The sequence below is a fragment of the Gobius niger genome (assembly GCF_951799975.1).
Source record: "Gobius niger genome assembly, chromosome: 13".
Taxonomy (NCBI): domain Eukaryota; kingdom Metazoa; phylum Chordata; class Actinopteri; order Gobiiformes; family Gobiidae; genus Gobius; species Gobius niger.
In genome coordinates, this window is record NC_136864.1 from 33,416,390 (window position 1) to 33,443,432 (window position 27,043).

The following is a 27,043-nucleotide window of genomic DNA, read 5'->3' on the forward strand; positions in this document are numbered from 1 at the left end:
AAGTCTCAGCACTCTTGATGGCATCTTGTGTTTTACATAACGCTTTTTGCCATTCGCTGTGGGTGTCTGTTTAACATGCAGGTGGCACTTCTGCTATAGAGTGTCAATAAGATTACTCAAAACAAGGGACAACAGGTGCTTGATTGGTCCCCTTCATCATAGGTCTGACAGCCTTTCCCCTCATCTTCAGTTCTTGGTCCAGCAGGGGTCAGTCATTGGCATTCATCAGGCCTCTGTAAAGTAGCGGTAACAGAAGTCAGCCAGAGTACAGGAGTCATCCCACAGTCAGTGCCTCCTCTGGGGCCCCCCCGACCCCATCAAACACCGGGACGGGTCCACCAGCTGGGCTTTCATCCTGCTGTCCGACACATGCTTCTAAATCCAACAAACTATCCTCCAGGAGGAATGATGATGAGGATGTCCAGCTTCATCCTCACCAACAAACCAAAGTCAAAGCTTTGTAAAATTGCCTAAAAATTACACTTGACGTTGGGAGATCAAACAATGTGTTCACATGTACCTCAAGACTGCACGTGAACAGAGAATTTCTTCCCGTTCAACATTCTGTGATGGAGTAGAAGCGCCTCCACAATGACTCTTAGAATGTCTGTGTGAGTTAGTTTAGTTTAAAATGTGACCCAAGCCAGTTCTGGTTCTGACCCAACCACAGTTGAAGTTGACCTGAACAGAGCCCTCACACTCTCTGATGCAGCTCCTCTTTCGTCTTTAAAGTCCTCACAAATTACAGCCAGGGGCTTGGGGCTGTATTCTGACAGACACATCGGCTAGCCTCTCCATCTGTCTGTTCAAAAGCCGGACCGTTAGGGACGATCCCAGGTGCACGTCACGTCATTCAGGTCTAACTTCAGAACTTCTTTCTAAGTAACAGTTTAGTGCTGGAGATGTCTTTGTCTTCTAGTCTTCACTGCGTTTTATCCCTTGGTTTACATGACTTTGTACTTGGGTAAGCTGGTAGGTTTTTTTTGGTACGGACGGACCATGGGTTTGTCTGATTGGCTACTCTGCCTGTCAATCATCCTCTCAAAGAGATTTTGAAGGCCTCCGTAATGTTGACGGATTGAAAGGATAAGATGAAACGACAGTTGCAGTGCTGCCCTCACTCTGTGAGCTCTTCTCACAGTAACAATGCCGCAGAGAGCGCTCATACTGTGGTTTTCCTACTTTCATTGCATTTCTGTTCCATGAATCTATTCAGAAATCATTTACATGTATCCAATGATTTTCCTCCCCCCAGACTAAGATAATAGGTTTAAATCTAAACACCAGCAGAATGCGTATATTTACATCGAATCAAACTAGAAGTCCAGTCGAATTAATGTATTTTTTGCAACACATTTATGTTACCTAAATAAAAAAAAACTGACATATATTTACAGATTATTAGCGAGTCAATTAGTGAGTGATAGCAACAACCCATGACATATTTTCGCGACCTGTCCATCAAAATGATCTATTGTGAAACCTCTGCTTTGAACGCCTCTTGGTTACTCCTGGTGTTGCTTTCAGGTGCGCTCAGTACAGGGAGCTCTGATAGTCTCCTGTAACGTCAGTATTACTTTGTTCATTCACACCTTGGGCCCTGGTGCTGCGTTCAGGTGCACTCTGGCAGGTGGAGAGCTGACAGTCTCTGTGGGATGATTCTCCGTCACATTTGACATGTTCAGGGAGAATTGCTTTTAATTATGGAGCAGGCGGCGAGAAAGAACATCCTGCCTCTCATGTGTTCGTCTGTAGTTCACATCATCAGAATGTCCTGTAACACGCAAACTTTGGGCTGTTCTTTGGGAGAATTTGAATTGTCAACGTGCTAATACTGTTTACTCTGATTCATGGTTAATCTCTTCTGCTGGGTTTACAACCACAAAGTCTCTAAGACGCTCCAGGATCAATTGTTGAACGGAACATCTACAAAACTATCGATCCTGAAGCGTTGTAGAGACCACCATGATCGAAAGTAGAGGCGCCATGCTGACCACTCATTCAGCCACTCACTGTTTTGGGGATTTAGCTGCAGAGTGCCAACAATCCAAAACATTTTTCATGATATTTGTAGCACCATAGCATACTCTGTGTTAGAGCTATGGACACATGCTATGGCTCGTTTGAAAGGTGAGACTCGGCTCTCCGGTGAAAACAGTTTGATTCTACATGCCTCGGTTCCTGAGAAATCTAGGCTAAACAGAGTTTGGATCAAAATCACTGATTGTTTCTAGAAATGGAGATAATGGGGGTTTTATGCAACACTCCCCTTTCTGATTAACTCCCCCTCTCCTCCTCTCTCCTCTGGCTCTGACACTAACGCTGTGTGAAGAGGCAAATGCCTAAATATCTCAATTTCAAGTCAATTTTCAACAACAACATTGTTGACACATTTTGAAACACATGTGTTAATGATCTCCTTTCATGGCGTGTGCATTTAAACAGCCTGGTTCTCGGATTGAGGACTTTATCAGGATGTTTCTCAACCGTCCTTGGACCGATTTTGACCATTTTAAAACTCAGAGAAATGTTAAAATCTCAACAGTTTCGATCTTTCCATGTGAAGCCGCTCTGCTTTGTCAAACACGCTCAAACAGCGAGAGAGAAGTGTCGGGTTTACAGCTGCAACACCACGCCCCCTCAGACTAACACCACGCCCCCTCAGACTAACACCACGCCCCCTCAGACTAACACCACGCCCCCTCAGACTAACACCACGCCCCCTCAGACTAACACCACGCCCCCTCAGACTAACACCACACCCCTCAGACTAACACCACGCCCCCTCAGACTAACACCACGCCCCTCAGACTAACACCACGCCCCCTCAGACTAACACCACGCCCCTCAGACTAACACCACGCCCCCCCAGACTAACACCACGCCCCCTCAGACTAACACCACGCCCCCTCAGACTAACACCACGCCCCTCAGACTAACACCACGCCCCTCAGACTAACACCACGCCCCCTCAGACTAACACCACGCCCCCTCAGACTAACACCACACCCCTCAGACTAACACCACGCCCCCTCAGACTAACACCACGCCCCTCAGACTAACACCACGCCCCCTCAGACTAACACCACGCCCCTCAGACTAACACCACGCCCCCTCAGACTAACACCACGCCCCCCCAGACTAACACCACGCCCCCTCAGACTATGATTTATGTCTCAAAGGATAATGGTCATTGGCAACATGTCTGATTCCCCTTCAGACAACCTTTAAGTTTAGTTTTAAATACGATGAATGTGGTTCAGTCTCTGATGTCTGCTGGGATGCTGTTTTTACTGACAGCACTTGTTGACTAAACGCTGTGTGTCTATGAGGAACCACTCAGTCGCCTCTGGTGGCGGCTCTGGTCACTCGACCACTTGTACTGGATATGAACTTAATGAACTCATTCAAGGATGGTGGAGCGAGTCCATGCAGAATATTATATACAAGGCAAGCCATTCTTTTCAGTCTTCTAAACATAAAGCAGGGGTATTTGGAGGAATTCAAACACATCTTGATCACTATGTATCGCAACACTTTGAGGCCGATATGACTGTAGTCCTGTAAGATAGAAATGTACTTGATGATGGAACAACTTTGTAACATGGTCCAGAACTCTCAAACGTGGGTGTGTGGGTACTTAGAAGACAGCGGCTTATCCCCTAGGCGCCCCCTTCTCGTCCTGATTGACAGCATCATTAATAAAAACCTCCCGGTGAAGCAGCGCGTTGAATATTGCGTCCGACACCTGTCCGTTTTAACCAGGGAAAGCCCGTCAGAGAGTGAAGATGCTCTCATCCGGGCACGCTCCATCACCCCGGCGCCGCTTCATCTGGGACCCGGCTCATTCTATTACGGGAGGGTATTACATTACTGTCAGCGACCTCAAATCAATAACTGGACTTGAAATGATTAATGGACGATTTCAGAGCGGAGACGTGCACTCAGTCTTGGCCAATAATATGGAGCTTGGTTTTTATCAGTGTCAGGCGTCAATCGGGATAAATTGGGACAGAAATTGGGAAGTTGTTAAAAGTAAAGAGGGTTTGATACTTTATGGACTATCCCAATTGACCTTTCGCAAAAAATCCCGCCCAGAAATCATCGTCCAATCATACCTCATAGCAACCACTGCTACCACACATTTCCCGGAGATCCTCCCATAGAAACTAATGGACCTGTTTCTCACCGTTCCAAGGCCGTTCAAAGACTAGAGTCAAGCTAATCTCCTTTACCATCCGTCTTGCGTTTTGCCAAGAGTTTCATGAGCAGTCGTTGCTGGATGTCGTCACAAGAAAGCTGTTCCTGCCACTGAAATAGTGTCTGTCTCGTTTACTTTCCAAGAGTTACAGGAAGCGTTAAGTTCTTCTTAACAGAGTCTTGATATTTCAGCCGCGGGTGGATTTGTTATTGTGACTGCACTGAACCCGGGACATCGTGTCTTAAATATATGATGTCGATGCTGGAGAATCCTGACTTTTATGTTTCCTCACAAAGCCACTGCAGCCTCTCTGTTCTCCACAGCAGGAGCAGACCCCAGACTGGACAGATCTGAATCAAGACAAGCATCATTGGTGCTTTATGTTTATTGATGGGATCCCCTTTAGCACAGCAGGGCTGTCACTATTCTTCCTGGGGTCGCATATATACATGTAAAAAAAAACCATTAAAAATACATTAAGATACAAAAAGACACATTAGTATTTTTTTTTTATTTGTATTTATTTATTTAAAAGGGACAATGCATTTACACAAAGGGCTACACACCACTCACTCTGCAAAGCATCAATCAGTCGTCAACATCTATTCTGCACATTCACCCCTGCACTCACTCACACAGTCCTATACCCTCTAAAACCCACACACTTTCCACCAACATTCCCGTATCCACACACTTTCCACTCGCACCCACCCACATTCCCCATATAACAATGAATACTCCTTCCATCCATCCATTTTCTTCCGCTTTATCCGGGGCCGGGTCGCGGGGGCAGCAGTCTCAGCAGAGATGCCCAAACTTCCCGATCCACACACACCTCCTCCAGCTGTTCTGACCCCGAGGCCACACCAGGCCAGCTCGGAGACATAGTCCCACCACCGTGTCCTGGGTCTTCCACGAGGCCTTGTCCCACTAGGACATGCCTGGAACACCTCCCGCGGGAGGCGACCAGGAGGCATCCGGAACAGATGCCCGAGCCACCTCAGCTGGCTCCTATCGACGTGAAGGAGCAGCGACTCTACTCCGAGCTCCTCTCCTCCTCCTTGTCCTTTCGGTCATTACCCAAATCTCATGACCATAGGTGAGGGTGGGAATGTAGATCGATCGGTAAATCGAGAGCTTTGCCCCGACTCAGCTCCCTCTTCACCACGACAGACCGATACAGCGACCGCATCACTGCTGACGCCGCACCGATCCGTCTGTCCATCTCACGCTCCATCCGTCCCTCACTGAGAACAAGACCTGAGATACTTGAACTCCTCCACTTGAGGTAAGGACTCCCCACCGACCTGTAGAGGGGAAGGAGAACCATGGCCTCAGATTTGGAGGTGCTGATCCTCATCCCGGCCGCTACACACTCGGCTGCAAACCGCCCCAGTGCGTGCTGAAGGTCCTGGTTTGTTGAAGCCATCAGAACAACATCATCTGCAAACAGCAGAGATGAGATCCTGAGGCTCCCAAACCGGACACCCTCCGGCCCCTGGCTGCGCCTAGAAATTCTGTCCATAAAAGTAATGAACAGAACCGGTGACAAAGGGCAGCCCTGGCGGAGACCAACACGCACCGGGAACAGGTCTGACTTACTGCCGGCAATGAGAACCAAGCTCCTGCTGCGGTCATACAGGGAACGGACAGCCCTTAACAGAGGGCCCCGGACCCCATTGTCCCGGAGCACCCCCCACAGGGCACCACGAGGGCCCCGGACCCCATACTCCCGGAGCACCCCCCACAGGGCACCACGAGGGACGCGGTCGAACGCTTTCTCCAGATCCACAAAACACATGTGGACTGGTTGGGTGAACTCCCACGAACCCTCGAGCACCCGACGGAGGGTATAGAGCTGGTCCAGTGTGCCACGACCAGGACGAAAACCGCATTGTTCCTCCTGGATCCAAGGATCGACTATCAGCCGGATCCTCCTCTCCAGCACCCTGGAGTAGACCTTACCGGGGAGGCTGATGAATACTGTTAGAGGATAACATTAAATTGCTATTTGTCATACTGGGTCAAGCTATAGAGTCGTACTATCTCTGCCGTAGCCTTGACTGCGGTGCACAGGCGCCGACTCTCAACCACGCTCTGAGAGGGTATTTATCCCTTTTCTATGGAAGCATGGACGGACTTGAATGACAGGACTAGCGCAATGTCTTGAGTTCATGTCTCCGGGTCCCGTACAGATGGAAAATAAACTTCTCCTGTATAAGACATCCAGACTGTTAATTCTCTAACAATATATCATCTCTTTAGTCTAGTTGTAGTGTCTCTTTCGTTGCGTCTCTTAAATATGTTCCTCCACTTCACATTGCAACCCAACACAAGAGTCTCTAACACTCACTTCTGCCCCATTACGATACGTGATAAACTCCACATCTTGATGAATGTAGCAAACATTTGCTAAGGGAGCGAGGCTTTTGTGAAAGGTCAATTGTAGAATGTCTTTGAGGAGAAATGTTGGAATGTATTTGATTTTGTTCTTTAGCTTTTACTGTGTCACGCGAGTGCCCATAGTGCCCGATTCACTCCATTTTGTATGATTTACTTTTTCTTTTCATAGTTTCGCCTGCTCTCAGTGCGACCGCAGTGGCCCAGAGCAGGCACTCGTGCCCTGGCAGCAGAGGAGAACCCATAGATCAACTTGACCGAGGTTGTGTCGTAAAAGTAGCTATTGACCTCATATTGCTTGTAGTATCTGGGTTTTACTCTTTACTTCTTTCTCAGGAGCGACTCACTACGTTGGTGACAAACTCTACAAAGACCAGCATGTTCATCTTAAGCCAAATATCATCTGTTTCATTGCTTTTTACTGACGCTACGTGTTGATGACTCTTATTGTAGACTGTCGCTGTAGTTTCACATTAGAAACAAACAAATGAAGCTCAGAGAGGCTCATTTCTTTATGCATGTACTCATAGGAAGGTTTAGTTTGTTCAGTGGCTCGGTTTTGTGAAATGGAGCTTCGAGCGTGGGAAAACAGGACCAACAAATAAAGGCTATATGTAGATGTTGATTATTGAGAAGGCGTTTCTTTCATTATAAAGTGATGTAACCAGTTAGTTTTCCAGAGGAGTAACAAGGGAACTTAACTGAGTATTTGTGGATGACGGCTAATTATTAACCGCGAAGGGCTCAAGCTAACAGATAATATAATGCATAAACTTTATTATAGGTTATCAAGCATAAAATATAAAGAGCATAAACAGGTTTATAAGCCAGAATAGCCTGTATATGTCCACATCAGAATGCCTGAATAATGTATAACATAAAGCCCAAGGTCATGCAGGTTGATGTGACTGTTGCTCATTCATATGGACTCTGTCCCACGGCGCCCAGGGGGAGCGTGAGTCCCCCGAGGCCACTGGAGCGGTGAGCAGAGCAGTGGTCCACAGCAGCGCTTTTATATGAAGAGGCTTTATTTACAGGTGGAAGGGCTGAGACAAATAAAACACTCATGTTGTTGTAAAGGTATATGGAACAGGGCTTGACATTCACTTTTTTGGTCATCACATCAAGATGCTGATTAGACGCATGAATATTACACAGGGGCCTTATGCTGCCTTCATGTGTTCTCGTAATTATGGTAAACACCAGTTGCTGAGTAGAAAATTGCACATGAATGCCACGTCATGTCATATGTTCTGGGAGAACTGGGAGATCATTTTGAGTCCCTTTTTCAACTTCTCGTGTTGTAAACAAAAGCCAATCCTTATATGTTTTTTTTTGTTTGATAAAAAGCCAATATCCTTCCATATTTGTAACATTTTACAAAAACAGAATCTATTAAAGGCTAGACAATTTTAAATATGCCTGTTTTGTTTACAAAGTGTTAAATGGAGTGGTCTCACCTCCGATGTTGGACTTCTATAAACCAAACTCACAGTGGTGCGAGGACACGGGCCTCCTCCAGGGGGCGCTGTGGTGTCCTTTCAGAAGTTCCTTCAGACAAAATGCTCTGTCTGTGAAGGCCTGTAAGTTATGGAACAGTTTCCCCATCACTGTCAGGGAATGTCCCACATTTCCTATATGTAAAACCAAACTCAAAGTGTGGCTTAAAACAAACCTTATGGCCATCAAGTGACTCTTCTTTTACTTGTCTTGTACTTATTCATATCTGTTACATTGTTTGTTGTATTTTCTGTATTCCTGTATCTTCCTATAGGGACTACGGTTGTAAATTAGCCCTGTGGCTATAATCCTGCATGTTTACGTCTGTTTTTGTTGTTTCAGATGTCCATTAATGTGAATTGTCCCTATCAAATAAATAAATACATATGAGGCCCTGTCCATACGAAGTCAAGCTGAGGACCAAACGCTAAGATATTTTATCAATCCAGTGTATCGCCCGTACGAGCCCGGTGTTTTGGGGTCAGTAAACCAACATTTTCCAAACTAGGTCCCAGAGTGGAACGATCTCAAAACACCGTTTACGCAGCGCCGTTGTTACGACGTCTCCACAACTTTTACTAAAACGATGACATCCCAGCGTCAGAGTGGAGTCTGTGATCCATAATCTACTGACCTTAGAATGAGTTTTACTCATGGATCTATGATGGTTTTACTCTGCTCCTCTTTGCTCCACTGCCGTCCACAAGCCACAGAGTCAGTCTGTGTTTTTGGACTGACAGTAAAAGTCACTGACAGGTTTTTCTGCTCTAGTCCCGTTACGTCTGAAGAATAAACTCTCCTCCTCGTCTCTTGTGTAGATCCTAAATCTTTAAACAGTTTCATTTTCACTGTTTACATTCCATAAATGTTTACTGCACATGCGCCTCCACATCTTGTTCTATTATCTGTGTTAGCGTCACAGCGCCTCACACAGGCCTGGAAGATGAACTGCACCGTTTTCACAGACCTGAGTCGACCCATGTGGACGCACACGTTTACTGAGCTGAAAATATAAGCGTTTTGTCTTCCTGTGGATATAGCCTAAGACTGCAGTGATGTTAATTTTTCATTTTATGTCAATGGATTTGAACGTGAACTTTTTGTTATTTAACATGAAGAAGATATTTAACAGTTTCAATGTCGGAGATTTCCCTTTGACATCATCTAGAAAACAGCCCTGCCTTTTACATGTGGAATAACCTCTGTTTATTCGTTGCTTCAATGGCCTTTTCACTATCTATCTATCACCGTATTTGGCCGTTGCCTGTTACACTGAAGCGGAGGGTTGTTTTTCGTGTTCCTGCCTTGACAGCTTCCAACTTCCCACCTCTGAAAGTTTACATGTTGCTCCGTGTGACCTTTGCAGACTGGGTCTTGTCTGGTTGTTGGTCGAAAATTCAACCTGAAGACAGTATTTCCTGCGGTTCCTTCTTGTTGGATTTGCCTCTCGGCTGGTGTGTTGTCAGTGATCAGTTCAAGAGGAGATACAGTTAGGGTTTGTGGGCCAGTTCATTCTCTCAGGTTTTCATCTGCAAATAAAGAAATAGTTGTATATACACAATAATCTGTTTCAATATTTCACTGAATCAACATTCCTCATAGATTTATACATTCAGTTTGTTTCAGCTTCATGTAGCAGTATCTGCGAGAGACATCACAGAGGCATTTGATGGAGTTGTCCAGAAAAAACAACCTTAGTTTTAATCATTCTCTGAATCACGAGCTGCAATACGCGGCTTGTTTTATGAAAATCTGCCTCATATCAGGCTGTCAAGATGTTACAATTAGACGCGTCTTATTATAATGATGCTAGCGTACGGCGATGATGAGGCACCCACAGCCCGCTCCACGATGATGATAATAATCTGTGAAGCCAGTCACGTTGTTCATGGCGGTGAGAATAGTTTGCAGTTTGCACAGCGCGGGAGTCGAGAGACACACATGGAGTTTGTCTACAGTGATTTGATTCTCACACATTCTCTAGACTCAAGAAAACCTCGGCCCCTTGAGATTGTGTTACTGTAGTAGCTCAAACCTCCATTTTCATGCGATAAAAGTTAATCATGCAGCTCTAATAGAAAGCTTGCTATACTCGGTCACTTCCCAATTTCCTTACGAGGACAATAAGGTATACAAACAAACAAAACAAAAAAGAAACAAACTGGGTTCTTCTGCCAGTCATGTCAGTGTTTGATAGAAACAAGAAGTGGATCTTAATACCAACTCATCAAATCATCAAGTTTACAGCAGGGATCTGAACTGGCCGGCACTCTCTGGAGATTTATCTGCAAACGTGTATATCTGGATTAGCTTGAATGTCTCAAATTAAACATGTGATTTTAAATATGACTTGTTTTGACTATGATTTTGGTTGGCATTTAACCTCGATTATTTCACTTGAGATGTTTGACTTGATTGAATAAATGTTGTCTTCATTTCATGTTGATTTATCTACCAGAGAGGCAGATGAGTCCATTAGCAGTTTTATTGGTTTATTGGTTTATTTGGTTGGGACAGTGCAAGTTAATGAACAAGCCACGCCGGATTGTAGCACCTCCATCCGTCGTCCCCCATGCACACTCTCAAACACACTCTCATTCATCCTACTATTGTACATGTTATTTTAGTGGTAGGGGAAACCGGAGTACCCGGAGGAAACCTAGGCAAACACGGGGAGAACATGCAAACTCCACACAGAAAGGTCTCGTCCCTGGTGGGAATCGAACCCGGACCTTCTAGCTGTGAAGCACGAGCACTAACCGCTGTGCTACTGTGCCGTTACTTCCTTATTTCAAATAAGATGACCTGAGAACCAGGTTGAAATGTGATCATACAAAGTATTCTTGGTCCGAAGATTAATATTCTCAAACCAAGTCATTCAACCCCATCCATCCATCCATCCATCCATCCATCCATCCATCCATCCATCCATCCATCCATCCATCCATCCATCCATCCATCCATCCATTTTCTTCCACTTGTCCGTTGCTGGGTTATGGGGGCAGTTGTTGGAGCTGCCCAAATCACATTGCACCAGCCCCTATGGCTCCTCCTGCAGGTGGGGGGTCCACGGAAGGCCTCAAGATTCTCAGGCCTGTTGGTCTCTCATAAGGAGCTTCTGAACCGCTCTTTGTCTGACCCGTCACCTCGGGCTGGTTTGTCATGGGAGACCCTACCAGGGACACGAAGCCCCCGACAACAGAGCTCCCGGGGTCATTCGGGCGCTCAAACCCCTCTAACACATTAAGGTGGCGGTTCTGGAAAAGGTCATTTAACCCCATGCTTGATATTTAGTTTTTCTAGTGTGACTTCTGTGTTGTCTTCTTTGGCAGGGTTCAGCTTGGTAAATGTTAAGTTAGTAAGACATCTCAGCTTGGGGGCCCTTTATTGAAGAGGGTGCATGGAGCGCCACATCTGGCCCCCGGGCTGCACTTTGGGCATCTCTGATTTGATGTATTATTAGATGATATGACCAGGACAGTGCACCTTAATGAACATTTCTGTAAATGTGTCAGTATTAACTGCAGAATTAGTTCTCAGCTGTTGTCTGTGTCAACAGCAATTATAAGAGTTCAAACATTTAACAAAAGCTAAGGCTACAAACACATAGTGGAGCAGAGATCTCGAGCTAAATATATTAGCACTTGTTTGTTTTTAACATGTGTCTGTATGTGTTATGCCCCGGCTGCTTAGAAACACGTATACTCTGTGTGTTTGCTCCCGTTGGTCCTTGGTTTGGTTCAGAGTTGTTGATGTTGATTGAACTAAATGTGAACACAGCCTAAGACTAAGGTATTATTAAAATTGGATGAAGTGCGCAGCTTTAGCTTGGAGCTTCTGTCAGATCTTCTGCTTAAAATGCATGACTCTGTTTCTGTCCTCTTGTTTAGCTGAAGTTTGCCTGACGTAGCTTGAATAGAGCCGTTTTTGTTTTGTTTTTTCAGCTGCTGACTCAAAACCCCCGGTGCACACTCCACTTTTAGCTCCGTCTCATCCCCTCAGATCAAATATACTTCAAGTTGCTCCTGCGACACTGCAACATTAAGGAACTGCCTTCATTTGCGTAGCTGGTTTTGAGACACTTTGCACCTTGTAACATCATCTTACATCGAGGAATAGATAAATAGTCAAATCTATACTGAGCTCTTTTGTTTTGTGACCGAATCCACTAAGTCTTAGTTGAAAGAAAAAACTTCAAGTACCGTTTTCTTGAAATGCATTTTTCAAGCACTCTGGAAACGTCTCCAGTTAAACGGCTTCTTACAAACATCCAAGTTCACAGTCTCGCGCTTGACAATATTTTGAAGCATCTTCCCAATATGTTGATACTTCCATCGTTATATCAACACTATTTCCAAGAAGGTGTGTTTTTTAAGCCCCACATGCAGCATATGTTCACGTTAAAGCTGTGTAGCTCTAGGATAAGACCTGGTAGCTGATACGAAAATCCATCTTGTGCTGCTCCCTCTCATATGTTTGATTCCAAACCGGCAGTGGTTTGGGCCAATCACACGGCGTGACTGTGACAGAGCAGTTGTAACATTTGCCATCAACAACAAGGCAAGGCAAGTTTATTTATACATGTCATACACAAGGCAACTCGGTGCCCCTAACAAGCACTTTTATCAATGGGGTTTGGTCTAAAATCGCTCAGACATGACATGCTCTGTAAAGGGCCTCTCTCACCAGCCTGGAGACTTGTTCGAGACTAGAGCTGTGGCAAGTGGAGACGTCTCCGATACGTCCCTTGGCAATAAGGCGAGTCTCCAGGTTGTCTCAGTGAAAATCTACAGGTTTGATTTCAGTCTCAGCATGGTCTCCAAGAGCTCTACGTGGCAATGTTGCAAACACTATTTGTTGTCCTCAAACTGTGAGACGTTTCTGTGACGTCCCTGCAATGTCTCTGAGACCTGTGGAGACCAAGGAGATCTCAAAGAGACTCCATACGACTCTTTGATATGTCATTGGTCTCCAACAGGTCTTAGAGACATTGCAGGGACATCACAGAAACGTCTCACAGGCTGGTGACAACAAATAGTGTTGGCGACACATCTGCATGAGATCATGCGTAGACCTCCCTGAGACTGAAATCAAACCTGTTTGTTTTCACCAAGACTACCAGGAGACTCACCTTATGTCCAAGGGACGTCTTGAAGACATCTCTGTCACCATTGGCAACTAGTCTCCACCTGGTCTCCTTTCTTTCGTGGTCGCCCGCCGCACGTTTGTTTCACTGGGATGTTTTTTATATCTAATTCCTGCCTGATTTATTGCATTTTGAGCAAACCACAACAAGACGAAATGTGACTATATATATATACGATATACTGTATATATAAAATCCCTCTGAGCAAATCTTTGGAACTAATATGTCACAAAATCAAACCTGTAATGCAATAATGGCTCACAGCCATTATTTACATTTTTTTTTTATTATGCAATTTTTTCCACTTTTAGAAAACATAAAATGACAGAAAACTTGCAATACATTTTCTCATATTTATGTCAGTAATCCACAGCAAAAGTTCCAAATGGATATCTGTAAATGTAATGGTCTTCTGTGCTCACCTGCATCTTGCCTTGAAAGTAATTACGACATAAAAACAGATTGAGTAAAGTGGTTTAAATGAAAAACAGCAGCTACATGATTGATTACACAACTGGTATGCGCGAATACGTGCTTTTGCTTTTATTATGTAGAGTTTGAAATACAAAAAGCAAACAAAACAGAGACATGGATAAAGAAAAACAACAGCAATTACTAAAAGAACTTTAAAGTCAGTGACTGAAGTCCAGACGTGACAGAATGTCCGTCAAAAGCGTCTTTGTCCTTTGAGAATAAGCTTTTTCTATTGTCTATCTAATCTGGACAGGATTATGTCTTTGAACAACAAGCTTATGCTGCTCGTCACCGCGTCATGCTTTGTTTAGTTTCCCCTTCAGTGAGTCTGTTCAGATCCACTCATCCTGCTCTGTGTGATTCACTCAACTGAGCCGCAGCCAAACTACACAGCAACATGATATTTATATTTGCATCGTCCTGGTTTTACCTGTGTCGTCGACAGAAGCAGAATGATCCTCAGCTAAGACATGGGCCGCTAGCGGTGGTACTACTGAAGGGCCAATACAAAAAAAGAGTTCTTTTAGGGTCATGTGACGCTCTGTGCTGTGTCGGGCTATCTTATTTACAGAGGTCCTGGTGCCACTTTTCTTCAGAGGGAGAAAAAACTCAAAGGTTGAATGAGGGAGGCCATCGTGCTCTGAAAGTGAAGGTGAAGGTGAACTTTATTGTCTCCGTAGAGATATTTGTCGTCTGCATTTGACCCATCCTTCGATGCTGCTGAGCGACCTGTTGGGAGCAGAGTGGGCGACTGCAGTGCAGCACCCTGTGGCCCATCTCCAGAAGTGGAGCCAGGCTGTTGGCTGGAGGACTCAAGATTTATTTTATTTGTCCCGAAGGAAATTTGTCTTGGACACACAGGCTGCCACATTAAAAACAAATACAATGACCTAATGACAAGGACATACCATTGAATACAACCATTACAAAACATTCCAACAGAATCACCACTCTGCTCTTTGGCCCCACTTCAGGAGACTTGATTAAATAGATTGACCTATTGTGCATGTTTTTTATGGACAGGGGAAACAGGAGGACCCAGTGGAAACCCATTCAGACACTGGAAAACAGAAACACAGTGGCCCGGGAATCAAACCCGGGACGTTCCTGGTATGGCAATAGTGCTAGTCGCTCAGCCACCATGCTAAAAACATGTACAATAGCCAGGATAAATGAGAGTGTGTTTGAGAGTGCAAGTGTGGGACTTCGGATGGAAATTAGCCCAAGACTACAATCCGGTGTGGCGTGTTTACATGCATGTATCCATGTATGTTCATGAACATGCACTGTCCCGACCAAATGAACAAATAAATAAATAAATGTTCTGCAGAAGCCCATGTGTGGCACCTCCTCCTAAAGGCTCCAAGACCAACCAATGTAAACGGCCCTACAAGACACATGACTGTGAAAAACCTCATTGTATCATTACTGTCATTTTTCGATCTTGGAAACTTGGCCAAACATACTGAGGTCCAGAGGTCATGTGTCGGTGAAATCATCGTAATAGTTCACACAGTTGTCACGTTTGCATGTCTGGTGAAGAAACGGCTAAAGAACAGTGCACACATTAGGGATGAATGTGGCTAAGGATGAATGTGATGGTGAGTAGCTGTGCATGCAGAGTGTCAGATTTACGATCATTTGGTCTAATACTCTTAACAAAGTGTATAATCATTTTCAACAGTAAATATTTTGTTTTCTGTCTTCTAAAACTGACTGAATACAGCTAGACATGTCTTGATGTCGTCCAAATCTCTTCTCCAGGTCCAAAGGTCAGTACCTGGAATCCCAGAGGATCGCAAAGTGGGCGGAGACGCATACAGTGCACAGGTGTTAAATACAGCTCATAGTCTCATATTATGCAATTGTCCGTAATGCTCTCACAGATGGTTCACTGTACAGACACCACGGACCATCACCATGGAACAGTATCTGATTAGATGCGATGTGGATTTAGAATCACTCCCATGGACAGGCTACAAAGTGGACGAGTGGAGCCGTCGATTCAAACCTAATCTGCTGCATGAGATGATGGTTTTCTCCTTAGGGCCATGTCTAATTCTCTCACAATCTAAATCTGCTGCCTGTGTGGAATGAGTTTTGGAGGCATGCGTGTGTTTTCCCAGTGCACTTGAATGCTGCGCGGCTGATTATAATGGTGTTTTCAGGGTTATTGGTTATACAGTAAAATCACCTTATCAGCTTTGTGCCAACATTAGGCTTAATTATGGTTGAGTATTATTGAATTGTCCCAGTGAATGTTTTGTTGGAGCTCCCTCTGATGTCAACAGGGAAGTTAAACATGCTAAAACAATATACAAGCCTCCATTTTTACCCAAATGCATGCAAACAAATCATTGTTTTTGCTCCCATTTGTCATGCACTGAACTCATAAAGATGAAACTTTTTTAATTTAAACTACAGACCAATTTCTCTCAGATATTGTTCACAAATCTGTCTAAATCTGTGTTAGTGAGCACTTCTCATTTGTCAGAGAATCATCCCCCTTACAGGTGTGAATATTGGCACAAAACCAGCCACTGTGTGTGTGACCACCTGCGCCTCACACAGTGCAGTGTCTGCTTTGAATAGAAGGTTCTTAGTACTGAGCATAAAGTGTGTGTCCCTTTGGACCCTCTTTGGGAGACTTTTGGACCCACTTTTGAGGGGCCGTTCCTCAGACTGTTTCCTGCTCTGAGAGTAGTACTTTCAGTCAGACCAGAAACACTGGTGATATGGTTAGATAAATACAGTACTGTATAAAGTCCATTCACATCACTGCATTTAGCACATAGCTTGACATATTTATTTGCAACAAAATGAAAGCCTGTTAAACTCGCCCTCATTCCTCTTTGATGTGGAGCTCTTCTTTGCTTTGTGCATGTGTATTTTTGTACAATTCCAGCGCCTGCTCATTGCTCGCTGTGTTTCTTTCTTAATGATGAATTGTGTGTGAAAAGTGTGAACTGGATGCCTTCGGACACATGCTACTAACTTTGTTTTGCTCACAGTAGCATCAGGTTAGTGCGTACACATAATGTATGAGCCCCTATCCTCCGCTGAGGGGACGGGCTTCCTCTGATTGAAGACGGGGCTGGAGGGACTCAGGACATGAGACACAAAAAAAGCTTTGACTTTCAATCATTTATAAATGTTTTCATAATTGTGAATAAATCAAAATGTGGACTTCCTGATCAAAAGTTTAAGACCAGGTAAAAGTTCACATTTTGCCTGGTTGGATCTTAAACTTTTGATCGGGACTGTCGCTTTCGATACAGATTGGTCACATTTATGAAATCGTCTTTTTGGTATGTTCACATAAAGTAAAGGCAATTGAGCTGTGACATCTTATCTACCGTAGAGCACATGCTTTAAAGTCATCTATAGTTTCTCTATGAGCTCAATCCAGTTTAGTCTAATATTTGTGCTTCTTGTTTTGCAGATCCAGCATTGGACCTTTGGGATGTTATGTGAGCGTAGAACCATGGCGGAACTGTGTTTTTCACGTTGAGACACTGAAAGGCCCTGATTGATCAAGTCCAAAAACTTCTCTCCATCTGAAAAGACATCTTCAGTTTGTCTCCAGCCTTCACAGCGGATCTCAAATCTCCATGCGGACCGTCCCACAGCGTTCGCCGTTGGACGCTGAACGTTGGATATAGTTTCCCCTCATTGGCCCAATGATCGTTCGGGACGTTGCGGCTCTGCTTCTTCTGGGCCTCTGTTTCCTCTTGGACCACAGCTCCCAGGCCCAGACCAGGAACAAGGCTGGATTGATGTCTCACGTGGGGCAGAGGGGGCGGGGCGTGTCTCGGGAGGAAGTGACATCGGCGGGAGCGCGCGGACGATCGACGCTGGGGCGACGCGGGAGGGTGAAAGTGCAGAGGACTAAGCGAGGATGGGTGTGGAACCAGTTCTTTGTGCTGGAGGAGTACATGGGCTCCGAGCCGCAGTACATCGGGAAGGTAAGGCACAAGTCTATTTATAGTTTTCACGTGACATCATGGAGGCACTACACCCTCTGAGGCATTTGATATGGGCGCCGTTTAGCGAAAGGTTTTATAGTGCAACTTTTTGATCAATATCAAATGTTACTTGATCATTGCTCTTATTGATCTGGATTTTATATAGCCTAAAATAGGCTATATACAGTTGTGCCAATAACTTTACGCTGCCTTCCAAATTATTATGCAAATTGTATTTCTGTGTCAAAAAGGTACAAAAAAAATTCAATTAAACTCAAGGATGCTATTGTGTCTCAGGGCTGTTTGAATCACTGGCATCAATCTCAGACGCCTGTGATAGTTACTTTTCAGATAAGCCCAGTAAAAGGAATAACGATTGAAAAAGGACGTTCCACATTGTGTAGCAGACCACCATTTTCAAGCAATATGGGAAAGAAAAAGGATCTCTAGAGCCATGGCTGATGAAAAGTGTGAAATGGTTGAATGCCTTGGTCTAGGTGGGAAAACCTTCGATATTTCATGAAATATTAAGCGCAATCATCGTACTGATAAGAGATTTGTGGATGATTCAGACACACACGGGTTTGTGCAGATAAAGGCACAATAAGGACTGTTTCTGCCAGACAAATACATCTGATGAATAACAGCTGTTACAAAGCAGCATACAGGTATTTGAAGCTGCTGGTGCCTCTGGAGTCTCCCGAACATGAAGGTGTCAGACCCTCCAGAGGCTGCAGTTGTGCATAAACCTTCTATCCGGGCCTCCCCTAAACTGTTCATTGAAGCTGAAACAGAAACGGCTGCAGTGGCTCAGAAATACATGAGGACTCATTTTCAAACAGTCTTGTTCACTGATGAGGCCGTGTAGCCCTGGATGGTCAGATGGATGGAGTAGTGGATGGTTGGTGAATGGCCACAATGTCCCAACAAGGCTGTGACGTCAGTAAGGAGGGGGCGGAGTCATGTTTTGGGCCAGAGTCATGGTGAGAGAGCTGGTCGGCCCTTTTAGGCTCCCTGAAGGTGTGAAAATGACCTTTGAAAAATATGTGGAGTTTCTGACTGACCACTGTCTTCTATGCTACAAAATGAAGAGCCGTGTTTTCCTGAACAAGATCCTCTTCATCATGACAACGCACCATGTCCTACTGTAAAGAAAACCTCTGCATCACTGGCTGATATGGGCATAAAAGGAGAGAAACTCATGATGTGGACCCCCTCCTCCCCTGACCTCAACCCTGTTGAGAACCTTTGGAGACTCAACAAGCAAAGCATCTATGAAGGTGGGAGGCAGTTTTCATCCAAACAGCAGCTCTGGGAGGCTATTCTAACATCCTGCAAAGAAATCCAAGCAGAAACTGTCCAAAAAACTCTCAAGTTTAATGGATTTAAGAATTTTGAAGCTGCTCTCACACAAGGGCTCCTATGGTAAAATATAACTTGACCTGTTAAGATGTTTTTGATTGAAATACAACTGTAATAATGTCATAATGTTTTTATATGTGAACAGTTAGCCATATTTTTTACATAAACGTCCTCATCTGCAGCATTTTTAAAAAGATATTGTAAAATGTAACAGAGTTGAAAGCTGAAGGGCCTGACCGTCCGCCTGGCACAAGGACTGTGTTGCTCCAAATAAGACGGTAAATGAGACAAGCAGCACAGCTCTCCTATTCACCTTATTCCGCCCCGCCCACTTTTGCCTCTTTTTGCCACTGATCGGCACTCCCATTGTTTTGACTCTTCCGGCAGAGTGCGAAGTCCGTTCATAAGGTGGAGAACGTGGGAAAATGTTCGCTGCTAGTATCTGATGTGTGTAGAACAAGTCAACACTGCACCGTTTCTCTGCCCGGCCTGAAAACGGCTTTGTGTTCGTGTATTCACTTTTTTTATCTTGACTTCTCCAGTTCTATATAAACTAATAGGAGTGAAGAGACGGGCACAATTAATGGCGGCACCCACGCGAACTCGCCTCGTCCCGGCCGCGGAGTCTGGTTGGAAGAAAAAGGTTGTTCTACATCACCATTGGGTGTACGTCCAGCCCAAGTACAGCCCACTCAATGCACCAGGTCTGGAGCTGGAACTGTGTTTTTCACTGTGTACGTGGAAAAGGCAACGCTATTGTCTACCTTTAGAGAGACAAGATCGGGACTGAAATGTTTATTTGAGAGGAGCAGGAGACACTTGTTTCTGTAAACCGTTCATTTGACTAATTCAACTTGCAACAGCCAGAGTTGGCAATGATGTGCAGAGGAGGAGCTGAATTTAAACAGGCTGTTTGTGATTTTTGTTGCCTGTCTCTCCTTTCCTCTGAGGGTGGAAGGATGTTCCTGTCAGCTCCTCAGCTGCGCAGCACCTTCTGAGGAGACTTTGGTTTGTGTAAGGGGTGTGTGCATCGATAAGAGGCATTGTTGATGAAGGACATACGGCTCCTTTGCTCAAAGAGGGTCTTCCATTGCCATCCGAACTGATAATGAGCTTTTTTGTCAGAGGGAATGTAAGTAACATCACCAAATAAAAAGCAATGATTCAGGAGGGTAATAAAAACATCTCCGCTTCCAATGAAAGTTTTGAAAGAGCCATATATCGTTTAGAATCAGTGCTCATGAACAAATCTACTCCTTTACTAAATGGAATCATATAAAAGTTGATTAAAGAAATTACAGATTCAGTTGTCTAAATTAACTTGCATTTATTTATGTTTTTGCTGATTAAAATAAGACAATTATTTGGATGGATTTGGACTGAAACTACACAGCGGATAACAGAACATGAAATGAAATTGGTCCTCAGACATTTCAATTGGATATTTTCCCATAGTTGGACAGTGCAGCCCCTCGTCCAGACATCCTCTGGCGGCTCTAGTGAAACATGGTCCTGGTTTAGCCACTTTGGTCCTGGTCTAATCTGCAGTCATAACTAGTTTTGTCATGATATGGTGCTGCTCTAGTCTTCAGTTTCCAGTGAATGCACTAATCTGCATCGTTTGTGGCTCGTTAGTTAAGAATGTAATATTTTTGTAGAGAATCGACTGACCGGCTGCAGACTCCTGGCTGAGGGCGGACTCTTTAAAGCCTGTGGTGTGGCTCTTTTGAGCTTTGATTGAAAATAAATCCTAGATGAAGGTTCTTGAGTCTGTGCTCTGTAGTTGATTGATTTATGTCCTTATTTTATCAGGCAAAACTTAAGAACAAATTTGTATTTCCAATGTTGGCCTGAAAGTGCTTAGTGTGCACTTAAAAAGACAGGGAAGGGGATACAAAACAAACAGTTACAGAGAAATGAAATCATTCATTATTAAAACATTTCCATGAGTCATTAAAAAACGTCCTTGAGCCTGTGTTTCAAGGCAGAGTGTGGAATCAGTGGTCCAGCTTTAGTTTATTTTGGGCAGAATTGCAGTCATTAGCAGCAGCAGAATGAAAGGACATGAGGCCAAAGGAGGACTTGGGTTTAGGAACTTGTAGTTTTATGAGCTGATGATGAAGGTAAAGTGAGGAGTGTTTATATGAGTGACAATCTGCACCAGCATGAGGCAAAGTCTGCGCCAGAACCAAGGCTGTGACAAATGATTTGTTGAACTTTTGCAGGGAAGGACCATCTCGACCTGCTTATATTCCTACAGTCAGTCCAGTTTCAAAGATTTTACATACTTTTACTTTTAATTCATTCATTCATCATCGTACTATCAATGAAAAGTGTGTATGCTTTTTTGTTTGCGGAAGAAAGACATTATTTGGTGTTGGTTGCAGACTCTTGTTGAGGCTCTTGAGGTTGCGGACTCTTGTCCGAGGCGCTTCCGAATCTCAGCTCCCACACGTGCAGACTGTTGTCGTGTCCCTGGGCAAGACACTTCACCTGCCTCACAGTAGCTTACCACCATCGAGTATGAATGCGCTTTGAAGAACTTGTAAACTCAAGAGTAAACCATTATTCTACGACACGTGACGTAACTCAGTCTCCTTTCATATCTGCGGACCTTGACAGCGAAGACCAGAACATTTGGATTGGTTTCTATGGAAACCAGAGATGGCCTGTCCCCCTACCTCGTCATGTAACTGCCCACAGCAGACGTGAGCACATCGCAGACTCGGTGGTTATGTTCTGCTGATGAGGTGCAGCTGCAGTCAAGGTGACCCTTTCTGACAGAGCAGCTGTTAGAGACCGTTCCCACACACTTCAACAATGTTATTTAGCCCGGGCCCCATTTTTTCTCGCTGTGTCATCGGGGCACAACGTCAGCAAAGTGCTATCGAGACCGAAGAATACAACAACATCAACAACAGAGAGAATCAGCCATATCTGTGGTTTGAATCAGCGTAATCAGAACAGGCGGCATCACAGCCCTTGGAAAACACAAATCAAGTCTTCCCTTTCTCATACTGCAGCTCAGGTCTGGGGTCAAGGCCTGGTTTTGGCCCATGTGCAGCAGTGCTGGGTTAAAGTGATTAGAAAACTAACTCATTACATTACTGCGCTACTTTATTATAAAACATTGACAGTTGCTACTTGTTGCATCTCCTCAACCTGGAAGCACCAAGGAAACCAAGAAGCACATTAGCAGCGCACGCACAGGAGATGTGTTTCTCTGTGCAAACAAGAACAGAAGCAAAGTGCAAGATGAACCGGTTTTACAAATACCGCGGGTATGAAAGCTCACCGTAGGTAAACCGCCGTCACGTCTCCTGAGCCGTAGTGCGTGTATGTCTATGGCCCACATGCATAAATTATGGAGATCAGTCTTAAGGTGAAGGCGCTGTTATTGGTCATTATACAACAACTGCACAATGAAATCTGTCCTCTGCATTTGACCCAGCCTGCGACGCCGCTGGGACGACCCATAAGGAGCAGTGGGCAGCGGCAGTGAAGCGCCCGGGGGCCCATATCCATGATGTGGAGCCAGGCTGATGGTCAAAATCACATGCTGGAGGATTCACCTGTTGTACATGTTTTTAGTGGTGGGGGAAACCGGAGTACCCGGAGGAAACCTACGGAGTCACGAGGAGAACATGCAAACTCGTGTCGTCTACACTCCACGATGGCGCGCCCCTGGGCCGAATGCCACATCACAATTGAAAACTACATCCATCCATCCATCCATCCATCCATCCATCCATCCATCCAACCATCCATCCATCCATCCATCTATCCATCCACCAACCATCCAACCATCCATCCATCCATCCATCCATCCATCCATCCATCCACCAACCATCCATCCATCCAACCATCCATCCAACCATCCATCCATCCATCCATCCATCCATCCATCCATCCATCCATCCATCCATCCATCCATCCATCCATCCATCCATCCATCCACCAACCATCCATCCATCCATCCATCCATCCATCCATCCATCCATCCATCCTGTGGTCGTGGGTCGTTACTACTACTGCTACTACATACTACTATTTAATACTTACTATGCTTACCTAATAATGTAAAACCTCCTCTGCACTGGGTGACCCCTAAACATCCTCAAACCTGCTTTTGCTCCAGTTTAGACTGAGTTGGGCCCTGGTTTAAAGTGGGTTTAGTCCCAGTTCAGGTCCGTAATAACATCTTCCTATTCCCTCCCGGCTCACCACAGCTGGGCTCTGGGCTAACGCGGTTAACTTGTGACTGATTGTCGTTTCATGGTTTGAAATTGAATTCAGTTTCGGAGCCACAAATGCGCGGATCTCATTTAGGTCCAAAGGCTATGGAAACAAAGTGTAGGTTTGTATTTCCGATCATAAGGTGATGAAAAGGCAACATGCAAAACCTCACTCATAATGTTCCATCTTTTAAAAACAGCATTCAGCCTGGAGCCTCGGAATTTAGATTACTTTGTTATTTATTGCTCTGGAGTTTAGAAAGTTCCCTTTTTTTTGTTCACATTGAAAACTAGAGGTCCAGTCCCGGCGGTTCTTCGTGAAGCGCCTGAATTTTTTATTGGAGTGAAAGCTTGATCTGCAGTATTGAAAGGCCCGGTCGGCTGCAGGAGAGCCGTTTCATCACCTCGGAGCGCCGGCCGGCTCTTCACGGTAAAGTGGACAGACCGCGGAGAAGAAGAGGTCGATCAAAGCCGGGGTTACCTCATTAAAACCACGCTACGCTTTTGATCATCCACTTACTAGGACACACGCACCGGCCATATTGGATTTGAATATTATTATTTTATTTTATTTTTTCGCTTTTTTGTTCTGCTTTTTCCAGCCTTTCTTTTTGGCGCATTGGCAGAGTGCTTAGAGTGATTGCAGAGTCAATTTCTGCGGTCGTTTCCTCCCTGTCACCAGTGGAGCTGTGATGTCATTGTTATAGGAAACATTGCAGAGAGGCCGTAACCATGGAGCCACGTAAACGGTGTATTTTCACTCTGGGACCTAGTTTGGAAAATGATCGGCGGGTTTTGTGTGGATGATTCACTGGATTGGATGTCAAGATTAACCAGTTTTACAATCGTGAAAGATCACAGTAGGCTGTCCAGTGTGAAACCCAGCCCAAAATAATAATCTAATGTACAGAGGGCAAATCGTATTCTTTTTTCGCATGATTTTTCGCACCTTGGTGGATTATTCTTAAATTGACCATTTCTCAACAAATATGATTGAAAACACAAATACTTTTTTTCTCACTCGTGGTCAACGTTAGCCTGGCCTTAGCCATCCGTAAACTCCGGTCAATTATAATTTCCCTACATGCACGTCTGGGTCTGATCTCAGTGGCTGCGTTACATCGGTTGAGTTTCAACCTACCATTCAGCGAGCGGGGGAGGCGGGCGTTATCGGTGACGTCAAGCATTTGCGCCGCATTTGCTGGTTGTAGTTTGGCAATGGCGGCGGACACGGAAGTAAAGGAAGCTCTTCAATCCGCACATTGCAACCAAGCGCTAGCGATATGGTTAAATCAGATCCAACCGTTTCAAACTTTAAAGGAGTTCACCCCTCCCACCTGAAAATGGACCTCAATTGTGAAGATCCAGACCCTTGGACAGGTCAGTGATGTTGTGAAGCCATTTATAGGCCATAATTGATGAAAAGTGTTGTCATGTACTGTCATGTACTGTGAAATATGGAGGTGTTTCGCTGATGCCACTGCCTCCAGCCAAATAAAGTGAAGGTCCCGTCTGAGTCTCCTGACCTCAGTATCATTGAACCACTGTGGGCAGAGCTCACACATGCAGTTCATGCAAAACAGCCCAGGAATTTACAGGATCTGGAGGCTTCTTGCCAAGAAGAATTGTCCTTTACCATTAGATTATATACAGAACCTTCTCCACAACGACTACAAAATGCTCTAAGCTGTCACTGATGCTAAACGGGGCAGTGCATGGTATTAGCAACTGGGGAGTGTAAAGTTTTCAACAGGGTCGTTTTGGTATTTTATTTTCTTGTGGTGATTTGAAATGAGTTCACACATAAAATGTCTTCACAATATCACTGACCATGAGTGAATAAAAAGTTGTTTTCATATTCTTTGAGAAATGGCCCCAAAAAAATCCACCAGTGTGTGATGTGTGTAAACTTATTGGCAGAAGAACTGTGGGCAGCTGCGTTTGTTCTGTCACGGTAAAAAGAAAAAATAGAAAATTAAACTGTGCGAGCGCCTGGAAATCAGTGATAGGTTTGTTTGTTAGAGAGGGGAAATCTTGTAGATCAACATTCACACCAATGTACCTCACCAGTCCTTTAGATATGGCTAATAATATTCTATTGCTTGTTATTTTATTAGGCTGAATATTTTTTTTTTCATAAGGGTAAAAGCATAAAGATAAAAGAGGCTGAATGTTCATTAGGTTTTAATTATATTTCTTACATAAATATAACAGCTAGATAATATAATGAGTTCAGGAATTCCCAGTACTTTCTTTCTGAATTTCGATAATCGCAGATAATCGTAAGCTGCGTGTGGGCGGGGCATAAGACACATAGGGCCAGATCTTGTGGCGGCGCACGGGGCGGCGCAGGCTCTTGGCGAATTATTTTCCGAGTGGCGGAGCTACATGTGCCATTCACCTCCGCCACCTGTGAGGGGGCGTCACAAGAGGAGGTGACTGTACTGATGGAAACACGGCTGACATTCACTTCCTGGTTTACATTGCGCTGGCTTGCGTTCTTTCTTAAGCCTTAGGCTCTCACAGGTCAAACTAAAAACTTTATTTACCCCATCGTGAGCTAAACGTTCACGTCTCGAGAGAAAAAGAGCTACAGCGTCCGCTGTGGCGCGGATCGGCCGCGCTCGGCCTGAACGCGAAGCAAAACAAAAGCACATGTTCACCCCCCACTCCCGCACTCCCACTCTCCTGGACGCGGAGTCGATCTGGTTGGAGGAAAATGTCTGTGTCTCCACCCACTTAAATGCGCCAAGTCTGGAGTGGCAAGCTCACAAAGTGCGCCCCGACTGAGCGCAAAATGTCACGCTATCGTCTCCGTTTTGATGCACAAGATCGGGCCCATAGACATACGCATGATTTAGGCTGAAAAATATTTTGGATAAGTCCATCGAAAATACCGAAATTATGGTTTAAAACAAAGTTTTCCTTTTTTCCCCCAAAAGTTTCCTGTTTTGTCCAATTCTCTTCCCTTTGTTCAATGAAATGTTTGCAAATCTTAAGAAATGAAATATACACTGATTCTTTCAGCATTTGTGGCATTAAAATATGGTATATGGGCAACCTAGCCACCAAAGTGTAAGACTGTCATTCCAAACACCCTTCAGTTGTTTTTCTTACATTGTATTTACTCCCCACAATGTCACGACTGCAGCCTTTCATGCACAATGGGGTAAACCACGAAACAACACATCATCATTGTAAGTTTTCAAAAACCCTGTAACTTTCCAGCAGATTCCAACTATTCCAAAACACTGCAACTTCACAGCACTGACCGTTTCTGATCAGTTAAACCTGCTTTACTTGTTGCTTTAGTGCAGAGGAAGTAGAATGACATAATGTGACAAAATATCATGTGTAAATAAGGGACTAAGTGATGCCTAAGCATTCAAATAGAATGAAGGAAATACACACGGACAAAGTATTTAAACTTCTCTTGTGAATGACAATATGTTCCTATTATGGTTTGACCTGCTTGTTTGTTGTTTGCGTAATGTTTGCTTCGTCACGTTTAATTATGCGTCGTCAAAGTGCGGCTGACTAATGTGGCCCTCGGGCCCCTGTCTCGGTAAATGAATCACGGTTCACAGCGTTTGGGCGGAGGAAGAGGAACAGAGTCTGTGAGTTTGATACTGAAAAGCCTCCACCTCGAGAGGACAAGTTTCTGCTCTGATACACTTCACCACCATAGTCCCTCTGAATGTCTTTGTCAGGGGAAACCTTGTGCATGTTTATAGTGGAAACTCCTGCAAGCACAGGGAGA

At 44.6% G+C, this 27,043-nt stretch overlaps 1 protein-coding gene across 2 annotated transcripts in view; it reads left to right on the forward strand.

Moving 5' to 3' along the window:
* The window catches only part of LOC306973224 (cadherin-12-like), a 129,698-nt gene that overhangs the window by 19,801 nt on the left and 82,854 nt on the right, over positions 1–27,043 (forward strand). For both annotated transcript variants that reach the window (XM_079570116.1, XM_079570117.1), the window contains exon 2: positions 17,170–17,686. In XM_079570116.1, the coding sequence (XP_079426242.1) occupies positions 17,402–17,686 (285 nt within the window). In that variant the 5' untranslated portion in view covers positions 17,170–17,401. The remainder of the gene's footprint in view (positions 1–17,169; positions 17,687–27,043) is intronic.